The 16,835-nt window shown below is 34.7% G+C and overlaps 1 protein-coding gene across 5 annotated transcripts in view; it reads left to right on the top strand.

The window, feature by feature from the left end:
• The window catches only part of NKTR (natural killer cell triggering receptor), a 59,056-nt gene that overhangs the window by 20,479 nt on the left and 21,742 nt on the right, over window positions 1-16,835 (top strand). For 2 of the 5 annotated variants that reach the window (XM_032861075.1, XM_032861074.1), the window contains exons 3-6: window positions 4,534-4,608; window positions 5,351-5,458; window positions 5,954-5,998; window positions 7,756-7,843. In XM_032861075.1, coding sequence (XP_032716966.1) covers window positions 4,534-4,608; window positions 5,351-5,458; window positions 5,954-5,998; window positions 7,756-7,843 — 316 coding nt within the window. Of the gene's footprint in view, window positions 1-4,533; window positions 4,609-5,350; window positions 5,459-5,953; window positions 5,999-6,033; window positions 6,334-7,755; window positions 7,844-13,689; window positions 13,708-16,835 lie in introns of those variants that run through there. The other 3 variants (XM_032861076.1, XM_032861077.1, XM_032861078.1) reach the window with 3 other exon arrangements.

Raw genomic sequence — 16,835 nt, 5'->3', positions numbered from 1 at the left:
CTCCTTTTTCACTACTGCACCTCTAATTCCAGTGCAGGTGTTTCTAAGAACAAGAAACAATAATATTATTGAAAGATGATATTTGATTTTATGCAGATTATGGGTTCTTGCTGATTTTGTTCCTGCCACCTAGTGGCCAAATCAGGATTACAACATGACTTAGGTGTTTCTTGGCTTTTCCTGTCTGTAGCCAGTGATTAAAAATGTGTTTATCGGGGCACCTGAGTGGCTCAGTCATTAAGCGTCTGCCTTCGGCTCAGGTCATGATCCCAGGGTCAGGGGATCGAACCCCGCATCAGGATCCCTGCTTACCCAGGAGTCAGCTTCTCCCTCTTCCACTCCCCCTGCTTGTATTCTCTCTCTCTCTCTTTCTCTCTCTGCCAAATAAATAAAATCTTTTTTAAAAAATGTGTTTATATTACCTGAGTAATCTCAGTATTGTTCCCCTGTCATGGCTCTTTTAAAGGATCTGCATGTTGGTATATTGGGATTAAATCAGAAGCCATTCCTGTTCTGTAATTTTTGTCCTTAATCATGTATTTTTTGTCCTAAAAACACCATACTGATGCTTACACAAACTAATGCTTAATATAAACCGGTTTCAGATTTTAGTTTGAGAGTTATAGAGGAGTGTGTATTCATTGGCACAGTGGTAGTTCCTTAAGAAGAAATCTTAGTACATATAAAAGATAATATTATTGAAAGTAATGACTGATTAACAAAGATTACTAAATCCCACTAAAGTATAAGTAGTGTTAACAGTATCCTGAGATCTTACTCATTCATTCAAAGGCAGCATCATTTTCTGAAAAGGCATCAGCAGAGCACGTTAATTTATTACAGGAGACAGTAAACCTCAGGCATATACTATTGGGAAATGGGGTTGCTATCATAATCCTTTTTTTTTTTTAAATCAGTTGGGGAGTCAGAGAATCTTCTCTTTCAGTCTTTTCCTTAAGTAACTAGTTTACATTTTTCTTTTCAGTATGTTTTATAATCACAGTTAATGCCTGCTATCCTTTGAAAATAACTACTGAACCACACTGCTTGCTTGCTTATCTTCTTTCTTTCTTTCTTTTTTCCTTTCTTTCTTTCTTTCTTTCTTTCTTTCTTTCTTTCTTCCTATCTTAGAGAAAAGAGTAAGAGAGAGCATGAGAAGGGGAAGGTCAGAGGAAGAAGCAGACACTCAGCTGAGCAGGGAGCCTAATGCAGGACCTGATCCCGGGACTCCAGGATCATGACATGAGCTGAAGGCAGTTGCTTAACCAACTGAGCCACCCGGGCACCCTGTTTTTAATCTTAAAGACTATACATCAGAATATTTTCCGTTTTGATATTCAAAAAAGTATCTGTCTTCTGTAAAATGGCTATTGCAATTTAATTGAAAAACATATGTTGAAAACTTGTTTATCTTGCTAATGACCTTAATTAGTTCAAGCTAATATTTGCTGGAATGTATCCTATAGTGTTCACTTTAAAACTTTTTTTATTCAATTTAGAGGGAATTAATACTAGTGTACTGCTTTGTAGGTAGAGATCTTTTTGTGTTTTCCCAATAGAAAACTTTGACCTTGCCTTTTGTTTCTAGACTCTTCAGATTGAACATTTGTAGGCATTTTAAATTAAGAAGACAGTCTCAACCAATGTCTGAATGTCCATAGCCTTTCTTATGTCTTGCAAGCCCAGTTGGTTTAATCTGTTTTCTGTAGATTTGTAAGTTATTTTTCTGGTTTTGGCAGTGTTTCCAGCCTTGCATCATGGTATTGAGACCAAAACAATGTGGTTTTGTTCTATTTTTTTCTTTACCCTTAAGAACATAATGCTGTAAAGGACACAAAACCTCTGCTCTAAGCCCTGTCCTATGAGACTGAGAAGTCAGTCAATAGAATCTTCTTTTCTTACCTAGTTAGAGGGTAAGATATTAGATGTGAGTGTGTTTTAAAAAATATCATTGTCTCGGGTGCCCGATGGCTCAATGGATTAAGCGTCTGCTGGCTCAGGTCATAATCCCAGGGTGCTGGGATCAAGCCCTATATCAGGCTCCCTGCTCAGCGGAGAGTTTGCTTCTAGCTCTCCCTGTGCCACCCTCCTGCTTGTGCTCTCTTGCTCTCTCTGTCAAATAGAGAAATAAAATCTTTTAAAAATTAAATTAAAAAAACAACATCATTGTTTGATATCCCTCTCTGAATATTAGGCCTGGAAATGTAATCACATTTAACTGTTTTCAAATGTATTAAAGCACTAGAGGGTTCAAAAATCATCTGTAAAGAAGAAACTAGAAACATTTGAAACTTTCATCAGCTTTCTTTTGGAGGCATTAAAGGTTTTGAAAAAAAGAAAACTTGATGTTGAAATCACTATGGTTTTAAAAGGCTGAGTTTTTGATTGTTTAGATAATACCTTTTATCTAGAAAAGTAACCATCTTACAGGGGTCCCAAATATCTAAATATGTTTGCAAAGTTAGAGGATTTTGAACTTGATGCCAACCTAGCCAGCCATTTCCCAGGGGTTTATTATAAAGATTTTATTTATTTATTTGACAGAGAGAGATTACAAGTAGGAAGAGAGGCAGGCAGATAGAGAGAGAGAGAGGAAGGGAAGCAGGCTCCCTGCTGAGCAGAGAGCCCGATGTAGGGCTCGATCCCAGGACCCTGAGATCATGACCTGAGCCGAAGGCAGAGGCTTTAACCCACTGAGCCACCCAGGCGCCCTCCCAGGGGTTTATTATGAAGATTGATGAAAACACTTTTTTCATACTGGTAAAATATTTCCATCTAAATACAGAGGATTATATTACTTCTATTATATGCATTTTTTTAAAATTCCAATTTCTTGGGGTGACTCAGTGGCTCAGTCAGTTGGATGTCCGACTTTTGATTTGGGCTCAGGCTCTCATGGTTGTGGGACTGGCCAGAGTTGGGCTCTCTGCTCAGTGGGGGAGTCTGCTTGAGACTCACTCCCTCGCCCTCTGCCCCTCCCCGCCCATGCATGTGCCTCCATGAGTGCTCTCTCCCAAAATAAAGACAGTCTTTAAAATTCTGATTTCCTTTTTCTTCATTCTTTTAGATATAAAGATCAGTTAGAACATTTTGAAATTGCTTTAAAATTTTGGCTCCATTGAAGCTATAGACAGAATGACATAAGAAAGTCTTGTATGATGCCATTATTCCACTTTTTATCTCTTAAAGATGTCTTTTATGTAGTAGCTTTGTAGCTTTGTTTTCTCCTCAGAGGAACTGACTGACATGGCCAAGAATAAATTCAGTTCTTAGTGACAGAGAATAAATCAAATCAGTTTGTGTCTGTGCTGAAAGTGTCTTATATTTGGTCCACAGTTAATTTTGATTTATTTATAAGTCCCTTTGAATAAATAAAAATGTTTATTCCTAATGGAAAAGGTTCTTTAGATTAAAGGGAAAGGGGACACAGGAAAGTGATTGTAAATCAGAATACTATCTTTTACTTTGTTGAGAACCTTTCGTGAGGCCTGCAAAGTCAAAACTACTTTTATAATAATACAATTTGCCTGTTGCGCTCTCATTCACAAGTCGAGTTTTCCAGAGATTACACAATAAGTAATGATGTCACCACTCTGACAGCTGATAGAACATGTGCTTTATATTCTTGTGTTTTAAAAATTTCTGAGTTTTAATTTATAATATAGTAAATAGCAGTAGACATAACCCACATTGTAAAAGTGCAATCATTTTTAAGAGTTGGAAGGAGTCCTGAGAACAAAACATTTGTGAAGCACTTTTCTTTCTTTTTTTTTTTTTTAATAATTTTATTTTTTATAAATATATATATATATATATTTTTTCCCCCCAGGGGTACAGGTCTGTGAATCTCCACGTTTACAAACTTCACAGCACTGTGAAGCACTTTTCTGTGGCATAAATTTGTAGGCTTGCTCCTTATCATTTCCTGTGTATTGTATGTTTTTTGTCTGTTTAGTGTGTTTTGGGTATTTTTTAGGAACCATAAGCTATTCTCTTTATGCTCTCTCAGGGAATAGAATGTGAGTTTTAGTTGTGGGTCACAATTCAGGAGGTTGGCTCTAAATAGTTCTTGCATAAAGGTAGAAAGCTAGATACAGAGGACAGAAGAACTTTCTTCTAACAGTATGGGCCACAATGACTGTCTTGTGATATGATGTGCTGTCATCACTGGAGGGGCTCAGGCATAGATTAGACAACTATTGAGACTATTTTAAAGCAAATTAATAGTGTTCTGGTAGGTAACTGTACTAGAAGGGATCTAATCATGTAAAGCCCCTTTACAAGACACTTAAAATCCTGCAGTTTTAGGGCTGAAACCACTGAGGCTGCCTGTGAATTCTGACACTAACAAATTGTGTGGAATTCTTGTTAGTTGGCATTGCTCAGTTAAATTTTTTCCAGTTAAGTCTTTTGAAAAATTAAAATACAAAAATGGGCCTTTCAATTTGTTAATTCTATATGTCTCTTTCTCCCATATAAAATGTGGCATATTTAATCATCTTGCTTACCTTTCTTTAATGTGTTTTGTTTCAGTTGGTCGCATTATGTTTCAGCTCTTCTCAGACATATGTCCAAAAACATGCAAAAACTTCCTCTGCCTATGCTCAGGTAAATGAATTATTAAATTATTTCTGATGAGAAGTTGTGGCTTATAGTTTTATCTTGCTTCTCAGAGTAGATATTTTCTGTCAAAAGTGCCCGTAAAATGAATTTTTAGCGCATTAAAAATGCTATTTTCACTGATAAGAAATCAGGGAAGCATTCTTAAAGGATAGAGACGACAAAGAAGTGGTCTCAAAAGTAAAAAAAGAAAGTACTACTGTGTGTAACAAAGTCATCTGTAAACATTGTAGTTCATAAATTCTAAATTTCAAGTGTTTTGAACAAATTCACCATTCCAGATTCACAAGACTTCTAGTATTAGAAGATAGACAAAACATAATATGGCTGTTCTTCATTATATTTAATTGGATTTATTTTTTAAAGTAGAAAAAAATAAAAACATGTATAATGTTATTTTAAAATAGTATTAAATTTTTAAATCCATGCTTGGATACACTTAAATACATATATGCTTTGCACCAATTCCTTGATTGCCCTCTTTTACTGGAGTGATAACTCTTTCTAATCCCTCTTTTCTTCTGTTGGCATGTAGAGTCTCTGCCACACAATTTAACATTTATATGCTGCTTGATATTTATTTTATTTTGTGTGTTATTTCCTTGTTGCCTCATACTTTGTGTCTCTTACAGTGCCAACATGTATGGGAGGGACTTCACAAAGGACTAATTGGATGGTTCTTTTCGTGGAAAGATGTTTGTAGCTAAATTTCACTTTTTCCCCCCCCCAGGAGAGAAAGGCCTTGGAAAAACAACTGGGAAGAAGTTATGTTACAAAGGTTCTACATTCCATCGTGTGGTTAAAAACTTCATGATTCAGGGTGGGGACTTCAGCGAAGGTAGAGCTAAAGTTATGCTTTTAATAACCATCCATCAGTTTCTTAAGCTATTATACTATTATAAGTGTTGTGTCACAGTGTGATGTAAATATTAAGTGGTCACTGAGTAGATGTGTAGAGCAAGAATGTATGAAAAGCAAAATACTAAGCCATTTTATTTTTATGTACTTTTAATAATAATATTATAAACAGTTGGTGAATTCCCTTACAATGAATGCCAAGTACTTTTGGATTGTTTTTATTCTTCCTGAATTTTGCTGGTGTGATTACTTTTTGAAATAAATGGGTTATGGAGATAATAGTGTTTATTATAATAGGAGTGGGCTCTTTTTTGGACTTTTATTTTCAAGATGAGGTTAACTGAAGATTTGTAGAATTTATTATAGCAGTCACAAGGTGTTAGCTTCTTTAGCAAATTGAAAGCATAAAAATAATTTAAATGTATTAATATATTTTTAATTTTCATTATAATTTAATGTAGCTTATTATTTGCAGGTAATGGAAAAGGCGGAGAATCAATTTATGGTGGATATTTTAAAGGTAAGGCTTAATATTTTATGGTCCTTTGTTTCAGTTCTGATATTAAAGCAAATTTGATCATGTACTTTTAATGAGGAGAGGTTTACTTATAGTTCACTTTTTGCATGGAACTAATGCTGCATGAAAATACTTTATTTGCATGAACTTGGGGATAAATTATATTGTAATATGTAACTTGTAATTGACAAGATTAATTAAGGCTAACTTTGTGGTTAAACATGACTTTCAGCATGGAGGTTAGGCAACTATATACATGAAAACTCCTATCTTCCTGCCTAAAACTGTCAACATATTCTTTTGTTTATAGAGAATGTGGTCTTTTGCAAAATGAAAAGGTAAGAGAACAAAGCTCAGTAACACAAACTCCAATTCTGTTCCCTTGCACCCTTCCTAATAAATTTGTAGACAGCCTGGGTTAGGTTGTGGCTGGATTTCTTATATTGCTTGAAGACTTGGAAAATTCTGTATACTGTTTCATACATGCATCTGTATCTTTTTTCTTTTCGCAATGGGTTATTAGTTCTACATCAGGGAAAAAATTCTAGTTGTATTTTTCCCCCCTTAAACCAAACAATTTCTTTTAATAAAAGTTGGCATTTCCTACTTTCTCAAAGGTTTGTATGTTTTCTTTTGTATACTAGAACTATTTGATTGTGTTTTATTCCTACAGTAGTAATATTTGCATTAAATCTAACTATTGCACTTGCCCCAAAAAGCCTTAGAAAAGTCAGTTGCAGAGATTTATAATGGAATCCAATCTTACTAGATTTTAATGCCATGATAGCTTCAGTGTTATAATAGTCTTTTATATTTCTTCTGGGGGAAAATGGATTACTACTCTTTTTCAGAAGCCTGTTCCCAAGGTAATCATTTTTTAAAGTTTTCTATGTTTCTGTTTGTTCTAAAGAAAAATTTGTTTGTATGAATGTTACAAGGAAATTTAAATTAGTTTTGAAGATATTTCTGCTGGAATTAAAATCATCTTTGAGTGATCTTTGTAACAGTTTTTCCTTTGAACCAGTAAGAAGTAGGTTCATTAGCTGGTTCTATCCGCTTATAGCAATTGGAAGCTAATGTTGTAGGCCACTTTAATGTGGTTGTTCCCTGTGGCAGATACTTGTGTATCTTATAATTATATTTTGCCCTTTAAGTTTTTGTTTTTATGGGACTTTCCTCCTTAGATAATTTTTGATCCTATCTATTAGGAGTCTGTATACTTGATTTAATTTACATACAACCTTACAACTTAATTTATGTAACTTTTAATTTTTTGCTCTCATAGTCTAGCTTCAATACAGTTGAATAATAAGTTTACCATATAGAAATTAGGCACATAAGATTATTAAACTTCTCCCATATATAGTGTGTTAAGCAAGATAATTGGAAAGTTGAAGAAAATGAGCTTTACTGTAGAGATTTTTCTAAAATCTCTTTACTGGTTTTCTCTGAAAGTTAATAGTTTACATTACCATTTAGCAAAAGTATGTTACTATTAAAAGTGACTGTTCTAAGGCTGTTTGTATAAAACATTAAATGTATATTCTTTTCCTCAAGGCTTTAAGTAGTATTTTTGATCTTTTTATGATTTTGTATTTGATTAGTTAAAAAAATTTTTTTTCTAAATATTCAGACAAGTATCTATACTGACCAGAAGAGGAATTTCATCCTTTGCTTTCTATTTATTACTGTGAACATTAATTACACTTTGAGAGTGTCTTATAATTGGAGACTGACAAATTTGTGTTTTCTTCAAACAGATGAAAACTTTATTCTCAAACATGACAGAGCGTTCCTTTTGTCAATGGCAAATCGAGGGAAACATACCAATGGTTCCCAGTTTTTCATGTGAGTAGGCATAATTCAGAGATGAGCTTTTCTTAAACAGAGAAGCGCTGTTCATGAGAAAGATGGTATAGTTAAACCAAGTTTAAATGCTAGAATTCTGTCAAATTGGACTTTGTTACTAATTTCTAACACTGCAGGAACTGGTAAGCTCTAACAGCCGCCTCAGCGTTCGGCATATATCCCCAGTTTGAAGGATGGTACTTAAGAGATGTAACTTGAAGATGAACCTTATCTTCAAAGTATGTTGTCATCTTAAGAAAAGAAATTAGCTTTGAATTAACAAGTTTGGAGGGTCAGTTAACCAAAACTAGATTGGAACATTAACTATTGATCAGCATTTAAAAATTGTTCATAGACTAGGACTAGACGTGCCCTTGGCCTGGAGAACACTTGTTTTGAGTAAACCATGGTGTGGTTGCTTTTTCTCTTATTGTTCTTTGAGCTAATTTGAGAGAGGTACCATTATTTTCTGATACTATACAGAGATAAGTAACTTTGCTGTTGCATCAGCATTGTAAAAAAAAACTTAAATCTTTTGTGGTCTCTCTGGATAATTGAATTAACCCAATATTGCTATCATTTTCACCAAAATTTATGAGATTAGCACTCAGGGAACTTCAGAATGCTATATTTGCTTTTTAAAAAAACAAGCACCTTTTCATGTATATACAGGCACAACCAAAACCTTACTTGGCTTACTTTTAGTTACATTTTTTTTTTTTTTTTAAGATTTTATTTATCTATTTGACACAGAGAGAGAGATCACAGGTAGGCACAGAGGCAGGCAGAGAGCAGGGGGAAGCAGGCTTCCTGCTGAGCAGGGATCCTTGATCCCAGGACCCTAAAACCATGACCTGAGCTGAAGGCAGAAGCTTAATAACCCTCTGAGCCACCCAGGTGCCCCTTTTTAGTTACATTCTTATCTAAAGCTACCGTAAAACCAATTTTTATTATAATCCCAGGATTTAAAATAGGAAAGATAATTGGCTAACATGAAGTTTAATGCTTTTGATTGGAAGTAAATCTCCGTAGTTGTACTATATATGTTGGAGAAATATTTTATTCATGGTTTTCCAGAAAAAGTTCTTGTCATCTTTCTGAATGGACGAATATGAATGGCGCTTCCCTGTCGTTAATAGAGTAAATTATTCATGTAAAATAAATCTCACATTTTAAATTTGTCTGCAAAATAGATTTCCAACATGATCTGATAAAGTTCAGATAAGGGGCATTCTGTTCATAAGAATGTCCTAAAAATGGAAAGCTGGTGGAAGATCACAGTGCCTGGAGCTGTGCAGGAAAAAAGGAAGACCAAAAACATTTGTTCCTAGATCATGTTTTGATTCCATAGAGCAGTAGTTATTAATACTTCTCTACTAGAGTATTTTTCTTTCCTTAACCTTCTTAAAGGCCAAAAAAAAAAAAAAAAAAAAAGTAGTGGAAGATGTTTTGAAAACTGTCTTTTATAGTAATTTAATATAAAGCTATTTACTCTTTGAGGTTTCCCATTTCCATTTTTAAGCTTATCTGAACTGTGAACATGATAAACTAATGAAATTCATTGGTCAAGAAGCTACCATCTGAGGGCTCTAAAGTTTCTTTTAGATTTCCTTATTTTTAATATGAGTACATTGAATTTATCAGGTAGCAGCAGCTTCTTTCCATTGTTACATACCAGTTAGCTTGTTTAATCAAACGTTAAGAGTAAAAACCAGTGCAGGTACATACATTAATTAATATCCAGTGTATGATGAAATTCTCTCTTCAGAAAATTTATTTTGTTTCTATGTTATTTAGTACCTGCCTAAGTCTTTTGTATAAATGCTTAGTATCAAACAAAATTACGGCCATTGCTGTTTCTACATAGTTTAATTTTACATTGGACTGCTGTTTCTGGCAAAGAGTGCCAAATGAAAATTTTAGCATCATGAATTAGGATTAAAAGTTTTAAGCTTGTTTTCATAATTAACTGTAGATGGCACTAAAATCACTGTGAACTTGTGTTGAAATAAAATTTTCTACTTTTAGTTTGAAATTTACTTCTAGAAATGAGTTTGTAGTTAAAAACAATCTTTAAAGTAATAGTGTTCTTGTACATACAAAAAAAAAATCCTTTTTTTTTTCTTTTTAATTTTTTTAAAGAGATTTTTGTAGCATGTCCTTTTTTAATGCTAGCTCAGAGTATCGGTTCCCCACGGTTGAAGGATAAAATAAAACTAACAATCACCTTTCTAAACAAAATACTTCCTTGCTTTTATAGTAAGGGAAAATGGAGATGATGATGGCCCATAAAAAGAAAATCTTTGAAAATCTCTGTCTTGCAAGCCCAGATCATTTTGGAGCTGAAGTAGTGAAAAAGTATAATGTACTGTCTCCAAGTTTTGTCTTTCATCCCAGCTAAGCCTTCTAAAAGCTGGGGCTGCAAGGGCCACCCAAGGGTGGTGGTGCACTTGCCTCTCTCACCGCAGCTCTTGCTGGGGCGCCTCAAACATCTCTTCTGCATTCCAGACAGGAAAGGGTAGTGTGAGAATGGGTAGTAAAACACCAAGAACTGCCTTTATATTTCTAGTTTTATAGGCTTAACAAGGACTTTTAATACAACCTTGGCAAAATCATATTTGTAGTTCATATTCTAAATAAACTACTTTGTAATTCCTAAGGAGGAAATTTGATGTCATAGTATATATCAAAATATTCCTCAAAGATTCTTGTGCTTCATTCAGTAACTAATGAAGTAATGTCTTCATTACTGACCCATTTAAAACCTCCCCTTCCTAAGGCATGCATCATTTTTATTAAATGTAATTGTGCATATATTGCTTTCTTTGGTTGAAACAATTTATGTATATGATAAAAATCAGATTTGCTTCTATAAAGCTATTCGTGATTTCTGCAGTAACTGCTTTTATCTGCTATTTTAATCACGATGATTTTGCTTTGGGGGGGCCTACTATTCTTTTTGAAATAGTACTGCTCAAGAAACGTGGAGGAAGTGATAGACGGCACTGTCCCCATATATAACTGAGGAAATAATGGTTTGTTCATGTTGAGGTATTTCTGAAAGAATTCAAAGACCTGGAACCAAAGTAGTAACCAAGTTAACTTGGTATTTAGTTATTTTGTTCCTTTTATTATTTATTTGTTGAAGCCAAACACTAAGAAGAAACCATAATACAAGCTATAGAATTATGAGGTCTTAGAGTGGAAAAGGATTTCAAGATCATCTTGTCCAACCTTTTCCTTATATAAATAATGCTAGGATAAAATGACACACCTGAAAACAAAAGCTATAGAATTATGAGGTCTTAGAGTGGAAAAGGATTTCAAGATCATCTTGTCCAACCTTTTCCTTATATAAATAATGCTAGGATAAAATGACACACCTGAAAACATTTTCTTTTCCTTTGGCTGTTAGTAATAACATTGTGTTAATTCTGTAATTTTCATTGTTTTTCTATACATTCATTGAAAAGATAAAGAAGGTATTGCATGAAGGAGTCATTAAAATGACTAGGTGGTTTATAGCTTTGTATAAATAACTATCACTTGGGTTAGAGCCACTGTTCTGGCTATCAGGAGATCTTGGTTCTAGTTCTATTGGCTATTTACCTTGAGTTAGTTTGTCTTTCCTTTTTGGCTTATGTAGTATCTATCCCATTCTTAAAGATAAACATTTGGATATGAAGATGTGGACATAAGAAGGTGTTTTGTAGGTTGATCCTCAGTTTCTGAATATGTGAAATGCTTTGTGTGCAAACATCATCTTGCCTAAAGGAAAATAGTTGTAATTGCCTAATTTCCAACAGTCTGAAAGTGCTGCAAAGAAGCTTCAGGCTCATTTGCCTAAATTAGGCAGCAGTCTTCATCAGCTGCAAACAGAACATTGACGTGGTGGTTACATTTGTCTTCCTTCGCTTGGTCTGTGCAACCTTATGTACAGCCATGGAGTAGAAAGACCTGCAGAGCTTTGGTGAACAGTCTCTGTTGTTGGCCACTGTCAGTGGTCATGATAATCATAAAAATTTAAGAAAACAAGATAATGCAGAAAAGTCAAACTTTAAGCAAAAAGTGTTAACAGGTATAAATAGGATTATAGGAGGAAAATACAAAGTAGTTCCAGGATATGTTCTAACCAGATTTGGAATGGCTGCTTTCCTGAGTGGGAGAGAAGTGCTGATTGTCTCAGAGCAGAGCAAGGGGAGGTGAAGAGTGGTTTTGGGTTAAGGGGTTTATAAAGCTATGTTGCGATTTGGGGTAGTGAAAGTAAATTTGGGCAGAAATGCTTTTTCCCTCCACATACTCATGAATCTGTATGAGAATAAATGCTAGTAAGTTTCTGTAACCTGGGAGGTTCTGGTTTTTCCTTCTTTTGGCTGGGGGGGGGTAGTATCTATATGTGTACATTGCAAGATTTTTCATCAACAAGATGTTGGTGAAACTTAACCATAAACCAAATTCTCTGAGTTTCAAGTGTCATCTGTAACATCCAGTCTTAAAATCACTTAGTGTTTATGTGACATATGTAGTAGCAACCTGGAAGGAGTTTTGTATTTAGTAGTGTTTGATGTGTATTAGATATTATGTTAACATTAGTGCTGAATTTTTGGTGACTTTTGGAACACACGGGGAACTCTGTAACATGGCTTGGTTAGTTTCCATGGCCCTTACACAAGCTATGTGTCTCTATATCATTTGGTGCCTCTTCCATGATGATGTGTAGTGTCAGGAGTTGAAGGAAAAAATTGCATGTTCAAAGCTACATTAGACAGAAATAGGTTATCTTTACGTTCATACTACTTTACAGCTGGAGTCACTTTTTTTTTTTTTACAACATTCTTTGAAAACACCATATTATTTGAAATGTTGTATTCTTTTTGGCAGTAATTCATGTATCAATCCTTTATAAGAAATTAAAGCTTGTTTTTAAGTATTTCAAGATGCAATAGTCTGAAACCTTTGTAAAGAATTTTATCCACTATATATGACATGGATTTTGGTCTGAGTATAACAGATACACTTAAAGTATAATAAAGTTGGTTAGACTGTGTATTTTTTTTTAATTTTTTTACAGTGGGGAAAATCAGAGATTAGGCAAGTATCGTGGCCAAAATTTGACAGAATACTTCTGTACTTTCATCTCTCTTGCCTTTTTATCCTTTGAGAAGATCCTTAAAATTCTAGTTATGCATTATTATTATTATTCTTTTCGGGGACTTAACAACTACAGAAGTGTTGAACAGAAACTATAGTCCAAACTTTGCTCACTTATTCCTGATAGTGGTCTGCTGTGTGTGATGAAAAGATTTCAAATGTAGAAACATGAAAGATTTTTAACTATTTGAAGTGAATTACTAAAAAAAGAAGAGAAAGTTCCTGAAATGTTGTTTCGAATTCTCTTAACTCAGTCCTTTTCATTGAAATTTTTGCTTTCCACTGGTAGTAACTCCTCCTGGGCGTTCAGATTTTTATATTCATGTATGTACTTGGGATATATTACTCTCTTGTTGAGAAAGATGTTTGTTGACTTAGCTAGTTTGTAGGATTTGCAAAGCGAAATATACTGTTTGGTTCCTCACACTCTAGTGTTAACAATATTAAGGCTCTGAGCAGATTCCCATTTTTACCACAGTGTTTTTCTTAAGCATAGTTCGTCTCTACGTACATATCCTATGTGAAAGAAAATTTAGAGCCCTCCATTTTAAAAAAGCTTTCTTGCTTTGCATAAAACTTGAAAATATTTAATTTCAAAGTTATATTGATATTAAAACATAGATTCAGTCTTGTCTTAAAAGTGTATTACAATTTATTTCTTGCCATTTTTGTGTAAAATTTACAGAAAGAGTGTTACATCGTGCGCTCCAAAGGTAATGTCTCATTACTCTAAGGCTCTCTTTTTCTTTCTTTGCCTTTATCTCTTTAATCCTATTGTTATGTGCATTGAACCATTTTAAGCAAAACTTTCTGTTTGATTTATGGCAGCAGTACATGTAAAACAAGTGTGTTTTATTGTTCGTAGTTAATCCTGGGAAGTATATTTTCATTTCAGTGGCTTGTTGCCACCATGTTTCCACACTTCTTCTGGGGGAGGGCAGGGAAGAGGGTGTATTGTATATAATGGTGTAGATTTCATTTCAGTACAGAACTGTTAATTTCTGTATAAGGCCAAAAGCTTCTTTGGTAATGGTATAATAATGTAGATTGTTTTTTGGAGTAACAGTGACACTTTTCAATTTCTAGGATTTACAAACTTTAAATGAATCCTTATGCATATATTTTTAAAGTACGTTCAGGGGGTGGAGGAAACTGGAAAATCAGTGTCTAAGTGACAGGAGAAAATGGAAATGTGAAAATATTGAAAGCTTTTATGATTTTGAAATGTTTTATGGTTCTTTCTCCTTTAGGCATGTTTTCATAAGCATGTATAAACTTACATATTTACGGGAGTCTCTGGCCTTAAGGTCTGAACCTACTTGAGTGTTGGCCCTGCATGGGTCTTTAACACTGCATAGTTTTGAAAGATCAGTGCAATTAAGATTTGGTGGGATAGGATCTCTTTGTCCGGTTGAGTAGGATTGAATAGCTTGGAGCAGGAATATCATTTCTCCCTGCCCATTTGGCAGTGTCCTCTGTTTGTCCATGTCTGGTGTCAGCCTAGGGCCAGTATGCCTGCTTTACACTGTTATTTCTGCTCCTGGAATGTAGGCTGAGAACCCTGAGGGGCTTCTTTGTTAAGGTACTTTCAGTGTTCTTTTTTTTTTTTTTTTTTTAAGATTATTTATTTATTTATTTAAAAGAGAGATCACAAGTAGGCAGAGAGGGAGGCAGAAGCAGGCTCCCTGCTGAGCAGAGAGCCCCATGGGGGGCTCATTCCCAGGACTCTCAGATCAAGACCCGAGCCGAAGGCAGAGGCTTAACCCTCTGAGCCACCCAGGTGCCCCTACTTTCAGTATTCTTAATATGCAATCCAGACCGATATAAGTGCACATTCATATGTCTGCCTCCTGAATTGCGGATGCGAGTGATGGATTTAATTATCCATACCACTCCAGGCACAGCGGGCTCCCTGAAGTTTGTCCCTGAAATTATTGTTGTTGTCTTCATTTGTTTACCCCACTGTTGCAGTCAAAGAGCCAAGTTTTTTTGTCTTCAGTTGTCATTTGAATTCAAAACAAAACTGGAATCTGTCATAAAGATAGCGATTCCATCCTCAGACTGAGTCTCCAGTGGTACATTCCTACCTCACTGCATTAACTAGAGTGTTTTCATCTCACCATTTGCTCCAGAGTTTTGCCATAAGGTGGTTTTTACAGGACTCCTCGGTTAGCCACTATGGCAAATTGAATTGGGTTCTGTGTGTTTTAGAAAAATCTGTAGGCTTTTCCCCCAGAAATCTGAGAGTTGTGAGAGAAAGGAACAAGGAAGGAGGAGGAATATGCCTAATCAATAAACCACTCCTTGTTTTCACTGCTACGTATTTGAAATCTGCCCCTTAACATTGTAGGATGTTTACCTTTACAGATTTTACCTCTTAGACCTTTCCATACGGTGGAATCAATGTCTAGCATATGTACTAATTTCTTCCTATCATAAGTATGCTTTGGTAAAGTTTTCTATATATGGGAAGTACATTTCCATCTTAAAGTTAGTAGTTTCTGGAAGCTAGTTTAATTAAGCATTAGTTCCTTTCTTCACCTGCTTGCCAGATTTTGTCTTTTTTCTTTTCTTCTGCCTGTTTTTTACTCATTTTTACTATTTTATTGGCTTGAATTACAACTTCTCAGTCTTCTAAGGAGAATTTGAGACTTGTGGTTTTAAAACTCATGATCGCTTTTAAAATTCTGGAACTTCTTAAATTGACGGTTTTTAAAATAAAATTTCTGTACTGCTTTTACACAACTGAATATTTTTAACGTAAGTATAAATGCTACCATTCCTTGTAGAATAATGATTTTAACATTGTTGTGAAGATTAAAATTGTATTTTGTTGAATTACATGTCTTAGAATTGCCTTAAAATGAATATAAAAATTGATATGGGAGCTCCTAGCACAATTGACTGCTTTAAACATGGCCTGATAATCCAGTGTCCTTTCTCAAATTCTTCTATTTCTCTAAACTAAGATTTTTGTGGTATATACTTCTGAGCCTAGTTATCTGCTTTTGAATTTTTTCACTGCAATTCACATAGTGTGAAGATTTGTGAAAATGCTATGGGAAACAACCAGTTTTGGTTCAAAATGTTTTAACCAAATGTATCCTGTAGGCTTCCCAAAAGTGACTATCTGCCAGTTGGTGATTGTAGAAGCAGCAGGTTGGGCATTTTTGGGCCAGAGAAATGCAGTGTCTATAATGTTATCCCTCATTACTTACTTGCTGTTAGAAGTGTTGACAAAGGGAAGGTTTGCTCCTTAGTGCCTTTTCAGGGTCGCTCTGAGTGGCAGAGCTTCATCTTAGGTGGGAGGGGCAGGAAGTTCTGAAAACAGGGACTCCTGCGGCCTACCTCCATCTGCCTGCCTAAAAGATGCAGACTGACTCAGTATGAGAAATAACAAATAGGAGAACTCATTTAAGTGTGGAGTGCAGGTATCGATCACACTTTTCTTTCCTTAGGGCAAACAGTAGTGCTTTTTATTCTTTTTAATTATTTTGATAAATTTTGAGTTTGTTTTGCTTTTGTTGTTTTGGATTCGGGAATAACTTTAATTTTAATGTATTTTTATGCTATCTATTTCCAAGTTGTTTCATACATATGTATAAGAATAGTCTTCATATTGGAGAAATAAATACAACTTTGTAATTTGTTATAATCTTGAGTGATTTTTTTAACCAGTAAAATGGCTAATATTGCTCTTTGAAAGGTTTTTAAGTTTGAATGTTTACCACATTTAACTTTTTCCCTATCTTTTTATCTTTACCTCTTTGTTCTCTACATGTGCTTTAAACCCTTCTGCTCTGTTCACCTGAACACCTGGTTTTTGCCATCTTCTTTGTGT

This window comes from Lontra canadensis, unplaced genomic scaffold, assembly GCF_010015895.1.
Source record: "Lontra canadensis isolate GAN:19392208 unplaced genomic scaffold, GSC_riverotter_1.0 scaffold20, whole genome shotgun sequence".
NCBI lineage: Eukaryota > Metazoa > Chordata > Mammalia > Carnivora > Mustelidae > Lontra > Lontra canadensis.
The sequence above is the reverse complement of the archived record's forward strand: the minus strand, read 5'-3'. Positions and strand labels throughout refer to the sequence as shown.